General features: G+C 45.9%; 1 protein-coding gene and 1 non-coding gene across 2 annotated transcripts; both read left to right on the forward strand.

Moving 5' to 3' along the window:
• The first annotated feature begins 4,209 nt into the window (after window positions 1-4,209).
• LOC142582737 (alpha-tocopherol transfer protein-like) lies at window positions 4,210-11,966 on the forward strand. The gene is made up of 5 exons (XM_075692736.1): window positions 4,210-4,516; window positions 7,060-7,299; window positions 8,684-8,877; window positions 9,742-9,852; window positions 10,309-11,966. The coding sequence occupies exons 1-5, from the start codon at window positions 4,360-4,362 to the stop codon at window positions 10,537-10,539; spliced, it is 933 nt and encodes a 310-aa protein (XP_075548851.1). The 5' UTR covers window positions 4,210-4,359; the 3' UTR covers window positions 10,540-11,966.
• A 1,898-nt stretch (window positions 11,967-13,864) lies between these two features.
• Window positions 13,865-13,937, forward strand: TRNAV-CAC (transfer RNA valine (anticodon CAC)). The gene has a single exon. It is a non-coding gene; the product is annotated as a tRNA-Val (tRNA).
• Window positions 13,938-14,117: the final 180 nt, after the last annotated feature.

The following is a 14,117-nucleotide window of genomic DNA, read 5'->3' on the forward strand; positions in this document are numbered from 1 at the left end:
GGAAGCATGTGTCATCTGCGCCACAACAGGCGCAACCTCGGACAACACTGCGAAAATCGCCGCTGCAGTGACGACACGAACCAAAAGGACAGAAGTGGCCGAGGAGGCGACTATAGCCCTAGACATTGTCTCAAGAAGCTCTAGAATCATCTTAAGTGACTCCAAAGCGGCCATAAGCAACTTTGAAAAAGGTCGAATAGCACCACCAACCATGCGAGTCCTCCAAGGACAGCACACCCACGGCCAAGGAAAAACAATAGGACTGGTATGGGTAACGGCACGCGCGGAGAACCCCGGGAACGAAGCGGCGCATCAACACGCTCGATGAATCGCCAGGCGAGCGATGAAGTCCTCAGACCCGGAAAACGCAGCGAATGCCTATACACTTAGCAGGACATCACGCAATATTATCGTCTAAACAGACAAACAAAACCCCCACCACACGATTCCCTTGCCAAACATTAAGAAGTCACATGGTAGCGACTACAAAACAACTCCAACCGAAACCCGCATATATATGCAAACATATACCCCGACCAAGTAAGCCCACTCTGTGGATTCTGTTGGGAACAACCAAAACTGAATTACATAATATGGGACTGCGAAGAAGACTAGCCTCCTCCTAACCTCATGGCCTCTCCTTCACCTGAAGCGTGAGAGGCGATGCTGCTCAGTTCTATCCTATACACCCTACTCTAGGACATATAACGAGCTGAAGAGGTCGCCATTAAACATCGTTTTACGGCCATTTGGCCCACCTGAAGAAACCACGCGCAATTACCCCACCTAATGCTGACGAAATAAAGTTTTAGAGCGATAGCTCCACTACTTCAGGTACAAAGCCAGAAAATGTCTGGTTCCGTAAATCTGACCTTCAAGATCTGCCAAGGTCAAACTGGGACTTAGGTGGCGCTGCGTACCCCGCGTGGGTGCCCATGTCTTGAATGCGATCTGCAATGTGGACAAAGTGCGCGGTTGCGCGGGCCTCATCTTCCAAGCGATCTGCGATCTGTTCAACGTGCGCCAAGTGCTAGTAGCTTCCTATGCGATGTGCTTTCGACACTTAGTTCACGTTGCAGCAATACGCGGCACGAAGGTGAATTCACTCGCTGCTGCTGCCGCGCCGAGCAGCGTCTGTATGTTGTGGTGCAATTGTAGATGCGGTAGTTGCTGACGGCGCCAAGCAGCGTCTATGTCCTTTCCCATAGCAAGAAAACCCATGCTGTCGCTCGACAAACTTTAGCTTAACCGCGTTCAATCACAGCAGTTCTTTTCCTATCTAAGCACAAGTGTCAAGACCACATGATAGATGATGAGTCGCGTTCAAAAAATAACATTCGCCGCCTGCGTATACCAGCCTACCTTACTATAACGCATGCGGCGAACGCTATTGTTTGAACGCGACTTATCATCTATCATGTGGTTTTGACACTTGTGCTTTTATTTAGTGAAACGAATACTGGGTTGTGTACTGCATGCATAATTCCAATGGAGATAAGCACTTTTCGCTTCAATTCGTGAAATTTCCTGTCGACTGTTTTGTCGATGGAGACGAAAAAAATCCTGGGATCCGAGTCATATAGAGCTTAGCTGTGAAAAAAAAATTCCCCGACGATTACGATGCTCCCCAATGCAAAATTTTAGCGCAGCTGTACAAGTGTTTTCATTTCACGATATATTGGCTGGCGAGGACAATCTGTATCTTGCGGCGCGTTGCAAACGGAGCGAAGTGTGGCGCGACTGCCTCGCTATTCGCGAGATCGCGAGAGGCGTGGGTGAATCGCGCGCGCGATTCACAGCATCCGCCGCAGACATACCTCGGCTCATGCAGCGCTTTGTTTCCATATATGGTATCGGTGGACGCGCTCGCCGCATGCCTTATCGCTGGCACCATTGCTGAACAAATGACGCGCGCTACTATGGTGCCATCTCGTAGCGATCGTCGCCGCACTACGCTTTCTTCTCACGCTTTCGCCATATCCCCCTTCTCCGCTTTCCCTCTCGCGCTCTTTTTGCTATCCTCGTCTTTCATTGCCCGCTGCGCTCCGTGTTCGCTCTTTCATCCTTAGCTGTGCTCGTTCGCTCGGTTACGACGAGGGACGCCGACGCTCAACGCAGGAACGGGCGACTAAGAGCTGCGCTCTAAAACAAATATAGCATGCTATATATGTTTACACTCGTGGATTGAACGTTCCACTCGAGAACTGCAACGGCTTTATCTGCAGCATGTAAGAACATTTTTTCTGCATCTGTCTTCTACCGCTAGCACCTGTTCATACGTAATCAGGTCAGCTGCAGATATCGGATAGTTTATTTCTGTACTCTTAACCTCTTGTCTTTACTGAATTGCTCTTGGCTCGATTTCAAAAATGTCAGGATGAGGCTCAACGACGGTTCTGTAAACGACAAGTATGGGGTTTTAGAAGTACGCAATGCCATTTGAATGCGACACGTCGTGTCATTTGAATGCGACACGTCGTCAGCTGATGTCGCGTTATAGGAAATGTAGGTTGGTAGGCGTACGGTAGGTTATTAAAAAGAACGACAGACTCATGATTTACTCGAGAAACACAAACTTAAAGAAGTTGTTTCCACAAGCTCTACTTTTCTAACTTCTGAACAGGGTTTGTATTCACTCTGGCGTTTGCCTGACACTCTTACTCGGTCCTGCGTCGACTTTCTCAGAGCTTCTGTACGACTTTTATCTTCACTCTACCTTCAATTGCTTCCTTTGTCACTTACGCAAACACGTTAGTCGCACCGTCCTTTCAAACTTACAAATTTCATTGCCTTAAATGTTCGGCTCTATGTATTCTCAATCCTATACATGTGTATACTTTTACATTTGCTCTTGAGGACAACTAAGATTTGACAGAATGAGGATCACGCTACGTCGCACTACTTACAGGGAGACCCGGTTTTTTGGTATTTCACTCGGCAGCTGACCGTGCCTTCTCAAAAGCTTTCGAAGGAACTAAGAACATTGCTAGTGGATTTAAAAGCGAAACACAGCTATATTTGCATTTGCAGCCATGTCTATATGCATGGACTTTGAAACACGGTCACCCAAGTGCCGGTAGCCAGTGCGCCGCGGCACTGTGCTCCTCGCTATCAGAGCGCGCCGGCTGCCCGCTGCTGGGTGACGTAAACGGAACGTTGCCTCGATGGGCGCGGCTTTGCGCTCGCTGCGGCCTCCCAGTTTCGGTTTCGCGCGCTCTGACAGCCGAAATTCGTCGTGGCAGAGTTGCGCGGGTAATCGCAGTTTTCCAGATAAAACTTTCAGAGAAAAGTTTCAGAGAAAACTTGATATGGTTTGCAGGGAGAGATTGCCTCAGTTTCCCAGTTTCGATGATCGAGCCCGCGGAAACTAAAAGTCTTGAAGTTAATTATTATATTTTTGTCAATTAGCTACTAATTACTGCGTGTCACCTGCCACACCGTGGTCGTCACCACTGACGGAGTGTCTCTGATAGAACCGCCCCTTTGTTGCAAAACGGCCATTTTAAATAGTAGTTAATATATTCGTAGAAAATTCCGGTATAGCTATTACCTAGTCACGTGCCAAAGCTACCATGCTTTCGCATCGAATCGTGCTTTCTTAGAATACTCTGAACTAGCGCTCATGCGGAAGTGGCGCAACATAATTAGCACAGGGAGAGAATAAGTTAAATAAAAGAAAAACCAAGCGAAGTGGCATGGAAAACAAGAACAAGATCAGCAGGAACAAAAAAAGAAAGCAAACGTTTTCGCCTGACGCCTCTCCTTGAATCGCAATGCCACAGTTAAGTACTGCTATAATCCCGGAACGCGTTCGTACGTATTAGTAGAGCACTAGGACACGCACGTTTGGCCCTGCCCACCGGCAAGCCAACCGAACTTACGGCTATGCGTGGTGTCAAGGACACCCGCCCCAAAAGCCTGGCGAAGAGCTTATACACTGATGCCAATACACGCAGGGTTACGCTTAAATGGCGCATTTGCGTGTTTGGCTGTCAGGAGCACGGCAGTTACCCGTGTACTCCTCCTTTCTCAGCGTCGAGCGGCTAAGCGCACCAACCGGAGATGAAAACCATAATGATACTAATGTTTGTCGCTCTCAGGGCAGCAAGAGGCAATTTACTCACGCACGAGTGAAGCTGCGTCGTGTTCAAGGATGGCGCGTCTTTCAGTGGACCCGTGGCAACCGGTTTGCGAGTTGAGAGCAAAACTCGGCCGCACCGTTTGCCCCGCCTCTCTGCGTCCACTTTCTCCGCGTATGAGAGAAGGTTGCCGTCCTTTTTGGCCGTACAGTGGAGGTGCTTCGGTGCAGTGTTGTGATCACGCGCTTACTTTACACATCACGAGGCCTCGTTTACAGAAATGACTGGGGTGTATACGAAGAAATCTGTTGAGGACGTGTTCGACACGTCGCAAGAGGCGCTTCCGTTCAGACTTCAACAGATCGCCGAAGATGAGCTCGGAGAGACTCCAACTCGGAGGAAGGAATCTCTTGCGAAGCTTCTCCAGCTTTTATCAGGTGAAATAAGAATCGACATCCCGGATCAGATTGCATTTGTGTGGGGAGCAACGTAGCCTTCTACGGCTTTGAGGAAGGCTCGGATGGTACCGCAAGCAGGAAGTCCGGTTTGGCCATGTGGTATCCTAAATTGCGCAGTTGTCGAATTCTAAAGCAAGGTCAGCGACGAGCAGTTGCAGCTGATGCACGTGCCTTCGGTACCCCAATCGCATATCGCAGGTTTGAGGCTTCACAATAGACAGCTTCCTTGCTGTCATGTACCTTGACGGAACTGCCGTAGGCGTCGTTGCTCTTGCTGTATTTAATTTCGTGGTGTTTTTATAGCATGTTGTTTTATATAGAAGAACTCAAGGAATGCAGTGTGATCAAAATGTCTGATTACCATACCAAATCATGCATTTGCAAAATTCGAGCACGCTTCTGTCGAAGCAGACTCATCATTTCTGTAGAAAATCCCGCCGGCGACGAAACACCTTGAGTAAGAATTAAAAAAAAATAAAGAACATAGGTAGCAATTATCGTCTATGGGACATGCGTAAGTACTTGATGCGTGTACAATAGATTTTACTTATGAAAGTTATGAATGCTTCTTCAGCTTTATGTGAAACTTTGTCAGTAGGCGCCACTGGGTATCGAACATCATTTTGAATCGCAAGAAAGCGCTGGGAATTTTTGTTTTTACCGTGGAATTCTATGGTTCTGCAGATAAGGGATCTTTTTGACGGAAAAAGCATTACTCAGATACTGTGTCGAGCCGGCATCATCGGCATAACTTTAGATTATACGTTCTCTGCTTTATATCGTATTTACTTTGTCTTATGTACCGAAAGATGCTGAATTTGTCTTTGCTCCTTTATTTTCTTTTTAATTGAAATCAAATTGTTTCCAATCACAGTGTTCCAATGTTATTTGAGTCTGAAATTTTGTAATGGTGCCTCGTAAGGAGTTTTGAAACACGTGAAGCTACGTATGTAGCTTAGTCCAATAAGACCATCCCGTCTGCAAGGAGAATACAAGTGATTTGATTTGCTTGGTTAATTTTACAGTTAACGCGAGAGTGAAGCCGCACATAGACAGCATTGGTGCTGCTATTACTTGTGCGTCTGAATTTGTTCCCGTTTGCTCGCGGTGGTGTTTGAGCACTGACATGCCTCACCAATCACGTGTTAATGCCCTTAACTTGATTTGGAGCCTATCATGTGCGTTATAGACCGATCAGCTTACTGTCCGTTGCCTACAAACTATTTACTAAGGTAATCGCAAATAGAATCAGGAACACCTTAGACTTCTGTCAAGCAAAGGACCAGGCAGGATTCCATAAAGGCTACTCAACAATAGATCATATTCACACTATCAGTCAGGTGATAGAGAAATCTGCGGAATATAACCAACCCTTTTATATAGCTTTCATTGATTACGAGAAAGCGTTTGATTCTGACGAAACCTCAGCAGTCATAAAGGCATTACGGAATCAGGGTGTAGACGAGCCGTATGTAAAAATACTGAAAGATATCTATAGCGGCTCCACAGCCATCGTAGTCCTCCATAAAGCAAGCAACAAAATCCCAATAAAGAAAGGCGTCAGGCAGGGAGATACGATATCTCCAATCCTATTCACAGCGTGTTTACAGGAGGTATTCAGAGACCTGGATTGGGAAGAATTGGGGATAAAAGTTAATGGAGAATACCTTAGTAACTTGTGATTCGCTGATGATATTGCCCTGCTTAGTAACTCAGGGGACCAACTGCAATGCATGCTCACTGACCTGGAGAGGCAAAGCAGAAGAGTGGGTCTAAAAATTAATCTGCAGAAAACTAAAGTAATGCTTAACAGTCTCGGAAGTGAACAGCAATTTACAATAGGCAGCGAGGCACTGGAAGTCGTAAGGGATAACATCTACTTAGGGCAGGTAGTGACGGCGGATCCGGATCATGAGATGGAAATAATCAGAAGAATAAGAATGGGCTGGGGTGCGTTTGGCAGGCATTCTCAGATCATGAACAGCAGGTTGCCATTATCCCTCAAGAGAAAAGTATATAATAGCTGTGTCTTACCAGTACTCACCTACGGGGCAGAAACCTGGAGGCTTACGAAAAAGGTTCTACTCAAATTGAGGACGACGCAACGAGCTATGGAAAGAAGAATGATAGGTGTAACGTTAAGGGATAAGAAAAGAGCAGATTGGGTGAGGGAACAAACGCGAGTTAATGACATCTTAGTTGAAATCAAGAAAAAGAAATGGGCATGGGCAGGACATGTAATGAGGAGGGAAGATAACCGATGGTCATTAAGGGTTACAGACTGGATCCCAAGGGAAGGGAAGCGTAGCAGGGGGCGGCAGAAAGTTAGGTGTGCGGATGAGATTAAGAAGTTTGCAGGCATGGCATGGCCACAATTAGTACATGACCGGGGTTGTTGGAGAAGTATGGGAGAGGCCTTTGCCCTGCAGTGGGCGTAACCAGGTTGTTGTTGTTGTTGTTGTTGATGATGATGATGATGATGCTGATGATGATGTGCGTGGTTTTCGTATACTCTGGGGCAGAGGAAGAGGACCTGAACACACGGAAGGATGCTCAGTTTCTTCTGAGGTTCCTGCGGGTGCGGAAATACAACGTGGAGGCGGCCCTGCGCACAGTGAAAAACTATTACAAGATCCGAAACACCAGTGGGCCGGTGTTCCGCGACTTCCTGCCTTCCAAGGTGTCTCCAGCTACGAGAAAGCTCATGATGGTCATGAAAGAGAAGGATGCTCACGGACGACGAATCTTCTTTTTCAAACCCGGTATGGTATCATCGATGAAATCCGTGCCGCGAATTCTACATGTGCAATGTTGACAACAGGAGCGCTTGGCTTTCAACCGACTCGATATGGAAGTGTGTTATCCGCCATATTTACAAATGAACCTTGATTTTAAGCTGTTCTTCAACACCATGAAGCGTAGGACAGCGCTGCCTCTCGGTTGAAATTGAAACATTTAAATAACCCTCTTCTACGATATAGCGATTTCTTCGATGATGAACTGCCTGGAAAGAAGTCACCAACAGGCGCTGCGAGTGGCTTCTTAGGAAAGTTTAGTATGGGGATTGTCGAGGAATGTTATTGAAACGCAGTGGCCACTTGAGTTCAGGGGAAGCATTGCCCCTCGCTTTCTGAAATCCTATGCCTAGTGAAGAATAGAGAAATGTCTGCTAATGGGGAACATTGCACAGCTGATTAAGGGTCAGGATTACGAGGAATGAGAAGCTCTTGCGGGCACTCGGTATTGGCGCTGCACAAACAATTATGATGACGGTAAAAAATAACCAGACGTGGTGGAAGAACTTACATAGAGTAGTAACACGTGGCTACACGTTTGCGTCCTGTGGTGCGAGTGGCTTCCTTGGAAATCATAGTTAAATATGCCAACTACGAGACATTTCCTAACTTCCTTTACACGACGCTGTGTGGTTTTTATTTGTTGGCTTTTTGAATCCCTAATCGACTGAGACACCGATCAAGATTTACCAACGGTAATTACGACACGCGCTTCAGTAACTTCGTCCCCTGTTATAGTAAAACACGCCAACATGCCCGATGCAAATGGATGGCCCCAGTGGACGGCACGACCTGATTGAATGACCACGTCAATTTTCCACTGGCGGAAAACTTACAGTCTATGTTTTTTTTCTATCCAAATAGGTAGTTTCACCGCCTTTCGTGTTATGCGCCCCCGCTATCATCATTACGTTGGCGCACTAAAAATAAATAAATAAATAAATAAATAAATAAATAAATAAATAAATACAGAAAGAAAGAAAGAAAGAAAGTTGAAGGCCACAGTATCGCCATAGTATAGTGTGCGCACTAGAATGTTGCGCTTTTGTTGCCGTAGGTCGCCCGAGGCTGCCCACCAAACCCGGCCAACCAGATCGAACTTTTGCTGTCGTCCTATTGAATTGCTTCCTTGCATTGCTTAAGTATTGCACGGATTAAAGTGATCGGTGCGGTGCATAAACATAAACAATGCGTTAGATAACAGGTTGTATAGCATGAAAAGAAAGAGGCTGGGACGCATCACAGTTAGTTATATATAGCATCTAATTACCCGCTTCCTTTCACACATATCCCAAAACGCGCGTTGGATCTGCTTCTTTCTTTTTTATGACTTCCACATGCCACTCCCCAGGTATGTGGGTACTCGAGGAATCGTCCTACGTTGATGTTCATCGGGCTATCATGCTGTGCTTGGAGCACCTGGCTAAGGACCCAACGACACAAACGCTAGGCGTGGTGATACTCTTCGACTATGGTGGCTTCACAGCAGAAAAAGTGCTTGCCATTAACGTGGGTCTGATCAGGAGAGGCTTTGAGTACCTGCAGGTAAGTGTAGGCCTTACCTAATTGCAGATCGCGTGAATTAATTTGAATGAATCGAGTGCCACCGGTACCGTCGTCTATGTGTTTTCCTTTTATGCGTGTTTTAACTTACGGCGAAAAAAACATGTCTTTCAACATAACTTCCCCTCGACTCTGGCGTTCGCAATGAACTCAACGTAAGAAACATCAGCAGTTTTCAGAGTACTTCACCAACTCGCCGTGGTGTCTTATACATGACCCTCTGCTGCTGAACTCAACGTTGGAGATGTGAACGTGGCCGTGGCGGCCACATTTCAATGCAAGCGTGAGGTACCACCACAACACCGTCCACTACATGCGTTCCCTATCATTGCCCACGTGTAGCTTTCCTACATTGAAAAATTACTAAGTGTGATAACACTCGAATTATTAATTCCGCGTTGGCACGTTTTGCACTGGCTCACATCGTAAGTAATTGAATTCGGAATATACCAGAAAAAAGTGACATAAACAAATGTTTTAATGTTCGCGCTGATTGTGCTTACCTTATTAACTTTGGTTTGTTCGTGAAATGAACATGCTGTCGCATACTTTCCAACTTTAAACATGACGAATATGTCGCTCTGAATCGTTATGTATAAACCACGAGGCAAATAAATCCTTAAGCTGTGTTGAACACACTCGAAACACTGACGGGAGCTGGAATGGGTGGCGTGGGTGGAGGCCGAATGCGTCTCAGAAGCACCACGTTGTAGTATACTTCACTCAATGCAATGCACGTTCGTCGATGCATTTGGTGCGCCGCACCTCGTTAGTATTTGTACTCCAGTTTTTCCGTGACCTTGTGAAAAGTGTTAATACGAGGTTGCGCGTTTTTTCTTTTTTCAGGATTGTATGCCTATGCGACTCAAGGCCATGCACAATGTGAAGCAAGGCCTAGCGTTCGACACGTTCTTCACGCTCATCCGGCCCTTCTTGAAGGCGAAGCTCGCACAAAGAGTGAGAGACTCTATTTATCTGCAAGAGCGGGCGGCTTGTCAGTTTCTTAAAAGAATACATACAAAAAAAAGAAGGAAAGCGAGAGAGAAAAAGTGATAGAAAGAGAGAAAGAAACCACCGTTTTACTCAACGGCAAAGAAGTCCAAGCATGTTGCATAGTGATCGAAGGCTGCTTTATACACGGCTCTCGATGAAGTAGTGCCAATATTGAGAGAGAAAAAAAAAAGATGTGGCTAGTATTTGGGTGGGTTAGCACAGGGTAAATCTTGCGATGGGTGGACAGTGAAAGGTGTACACGTCTTTTATCCTAACACATGCTACAGGACTAGTTTAGTAAAGTTCCCCTGATACGAGTAAAGAGCGGTGTTCAACATTTGACGCAATCCCATATATATTGATACAGACGCGCCATCACAATATGTGTCATAGTCACTCGCGTTATTATCGCCGACGCAGTTCATCCTTTACGGAGAAAAGTTCGAGGAGCTCCACAAGGAAATCCCGCCCAAGGTTCTTCCAGAGGAGTACGGTGGCCATGCGCCACCAGTCGACTTCGAGGGTTTCTGGAACGACCTGGAAGGTTATGACGACGAGTACCGGGACAACAACACCTACGGCTACACGAAGACTACCAAAGAAGACTTTGCCACGGAGGCTGAGATTGAAAGCCAACTAACGTTTCTGTAAACATCGTAAGAAGGCGCAAACTCGGGAAAAAGAAGTAGAAACATTCTTCAGAGCGGGAAAATTGACATCCTCCCGCTTTGTATTTCCAAGATAGAAGGGAAACCCACACGGGTTTCTCAGAGAGAACAATTCACAGCTGAAAAAAAAATTCGGGATCAAACTCAGAGCCAACACCTTGGCGAGGCGGTAGCACTACCGTTTTAGCTAACCAGGATGCTGACAGGACGCACTGCGATGCCCAATCGATCGACAACTCAAGGCACTGGAATACTGAATGTAGCAGATAAGTTGTGCGGAAGCCCGCAAGGTGGCCTCGCCCTGAGGTCTGCGATCTGCTAGCCTCCTGGCGAGGTCAAATGGCAGAGCGACCGCCCTGGAAAGGCGTTGGCCCCGGTTTGGATCCCCGGACCAAGGCGAATATTTCTTCAAACTGCGAAGCTTTCTTGCTCAGAAACCCGCATGGATTTCCTTTGAAGCTAGTCGGGGAGATGAGACTTGTTTTTTTCATTAAGCTTGTTCTACAAAGCGTATTTCCATCTGAACTGGTCTGCCAACAATATTATGTGCCCTTATTGAGAAACCGGCATTCACTGCAGTGTGTTAGGTGAGCTTTGTGCTTTCGTGTGACAAACGTGCACACTACGCAGAAATTACGCCGGCGCATGTCCTGCGCAATGAAAGCAGTGGGCGCCATAGCATTTCGAAAGGCATTCGCATTCCGACTACGCCGTCTAAAATCAAGAAGGGCGCCGACAGGTGGAGTAGCACACTGTGGTATTGAAATTATATAGGCAGTGATAACGTGCCTCAGAAACGCTGGCCAGCGTTTCGGTAGGTGGACCTATCTTTGTCAAATAGAATCACTAGCCGTACGAACATCCAGTCGTAAAGTATTATCACCAAAGTTAGAGCAACTGTTCACAAGACGCTTTTGTCGTACGCTCAGGGGTGTCGAGAAAGGCATATAGTCTCGATGCGGCATAGTGCAAAAGCACGCATCTGCCGAAATTCCACATCTTGTAGGTTGTAGAAATGATTCTGTAAAAAAAAAAAAACATGCGAAAGCGTTTGCAGCACAGATGCAAACGAAACATAGGCGACATCGGGACTACGGACCTTCCATCGTCTCTGAATTAAGTTCTCTGGCTTCCCCACTGTCATACTCATTTGTTCCGGCGCATCGAGATCGAATTACCAACGCCTGCCGCGGATTTCTTTTCTTTTCTGGCGGGTGTTCGGTGCTTTGAACTTTTTTTACTCTAGCACGTTGTAAAGCCTGCCGATGACGCTCGACCAATGCTGGCTCGTGTTTGTGTTGAGGTTGTGCATTGGCGCTATGTACACGCTCGAGTGTCATCTAGAGCACATGCTAACAAAGCTGTAACCAACCATTTATAAATATACCTGAAGGGGCTGTGCTTTCGTGTTTTCCTTCTGCCCACTGTGTGTCAATGGCAGATTTGTTGCATTCCATTTTTAACCAATAGCTAGAAGCCTGAACTCAAAGCTTCGAAAACACATGGCAGGTGCCAGCACATTGCTACTAACTATACAAAAAAACATATATGCATATCTCACGCGTACATAGTTTACTGCATACATATTATCGTCATCGGCACTCCCTCCCTCTCCTTGCTCTTCTACCTTAACTCTACGTAGAATACGTAGCAGGCCAGAGACAGGGCTCCTCCGGCCGACCTCCCTTCTTTTATCACATTAAAACTGTTCTCCATCTCTCTCTTCCCCTCGTATATCGAAATTCTGGGTCATTACCTGCACCCCAAGACCACGACGACAACGACGAAGTCTCACACTGTGACAAATTGGCCTCCCGCATCTACACTGGTCACAGTAGAAGTCGCATGAGCCGCACGAATGTCGTTGAAATCGCGTCCATTTCAAACACCTTTTTTTCCTGTCAATGCATGGCAGTGTCATATATGACATCTTCGAGAAGAAGCTGCAGGTCACTGTATTTTTGTAACCTTGTTACACTCCCGGATAATCTCAGAAAAAGAGAAAAAGATCTGGGATCTACTCTTCAATGGGCCTCGCGCGACGTCAACGACTAAGCAAATAAAACGATGCTGAACGTTAATAGACGCGCAGGTATTGAGACACAGACTACGTTTATTGCTGCTAATCAGCCGACGACGCAGTGGCATTTCGACCAGTCCTCCCAGACTGACATTCACTTTATATATATATATATATATATATATATATATATATATATATATATATATATATCTTAGAGAGCGAGATAGTAAGGCTGCGAGGTTCACATGGTTTCTGTAGATTTGCTAGCCTATATACTGCGGGAGGAGTGCATCCAAAAAAGCACGCGTAAACTTTGTAATACCAAGGGCATGAAATAACTGAAAATTCTTTGTATGGGTGGAATAATCAGTGGCACACCGGCGTAAGAAGGGAGGTGTGGCGGGGACCATTCCAAGTATATACACTTACTGGGAAAGGTTACATATTTGTTTTACATAGGGCTCAATATTTGTTCGTGTGCTTCTTACAGAAGCATGTATAACCACATTTTCTCTCTCAAGTAGACAGGGTTCTGGGACTGGCACTCCCAAACACTCATTTGCTTTGCGAACAAGAAATAAATAGTTTAAAAGTTAATTAACGAAACTACGTTCATCATGCACATAACTGGGCAAATTACTTCTTATCTAAAGGCTGCCAATCTGGGCACTCGAACAGCAACAATAACGCCTGGACTTTGTTTTTTTAATTTAATAATAATAATAATATTTGGGGTTTTACGTGCCAAAACCACTTTCTGATTATGAGGCACGCCGTAGTGGAGGACTCCGGAAATTTTGACCACCTGGGGTTCTTTAACGTGCGCCTAAATCTAAGCACAATTTTTTTTTTTTAAATTTCGTCCAGCAAGAAAATAACACACAGTATGGCATACCCACTCTCTTTCTAGTCCCTCAAAGCCATCATAATTTTTTGCTAAAATTTCTACTCCCTCTCCCCCTCGACCGAAATTTCGGGTGTACTAATGACCGCAATATTCAGCCAGCTACCTAAACGGCAGTCCTCATGCGTGCCGTAGCGCAAACGGCGGCGTTTTGAATGCACCGACTGGATTTTTTCAGGACAAAAAAAAAAAAAAATTAAATGCAAGGAAGAGAGAAATAGTCAAGGAAATGTGGAGGTAACTGTTTCGAACCCAAACGTTCTAAAGCGTTGTTTGTAAAAATATAACGCGTTTAATTTTCTTTCTTTACAAGTAACGATAGCCAGGGGGAGCTGATGGTCGCTCAATCCTCATCGCCTACTAGGACGGCCGTGCCAACTCGTTTCCGTGGTGTAGCGGTTATCACGTGCGCCTCACACGCGCAAGGTCCCCGGTTCGATCCCGGGCGGAAACAATTTTTTTTTTCAGTTACCTCCTTTTTTTTCTTTTCGTTTCTTTTTTTACGACTGCGAATGCTCCGAATGTAGTACGGGATTGGGAAGTCATTTTTGGTGATGTTCAGCAGTACTGGAATTGTGAAAGGCACGTCATATATTACTGGGTGATATTAACTGTGTTCGCTTTCCAGAAGATG

Source organism: Dermacentor variabilis, chromosome 5, assembly GCF_050947875.1.
Source record: "Dermacentor variabilis isolate Ectoservices chromosome 5, ASM5094787v1, whole genome shotgun sequence".
Taxonomy (NCBI): Eukaryota; Metazoa; Arthropoda; class Arachnida; order Ixodida; family Ixodidae; genus Dermacentor; species Dermacentor variabilis.

Coding starts and splice junctions, on each gene's coding strand:
- LOC142582737 (XM_075692736.1), top strand. CDS start 4,360: ATGACTGGGGTGTATACGAAGAAATCTGTTGAGGACGTGTTCGACACG. Junction 4,517..7,059: donor GCTTCTCCAGCTTTTATCAG/GTGAAATAAGAA, acceptor ACTCTGGGGCAG/AGGAAGAGGACCTGAACACA. Junction 7,300..8,683: donor AATCTTCTTTTTCAAACCCG/GTATGGTATCAT, acceptor GCCACTCCCCAG/GTATGTGGGTACTCGAGGAA.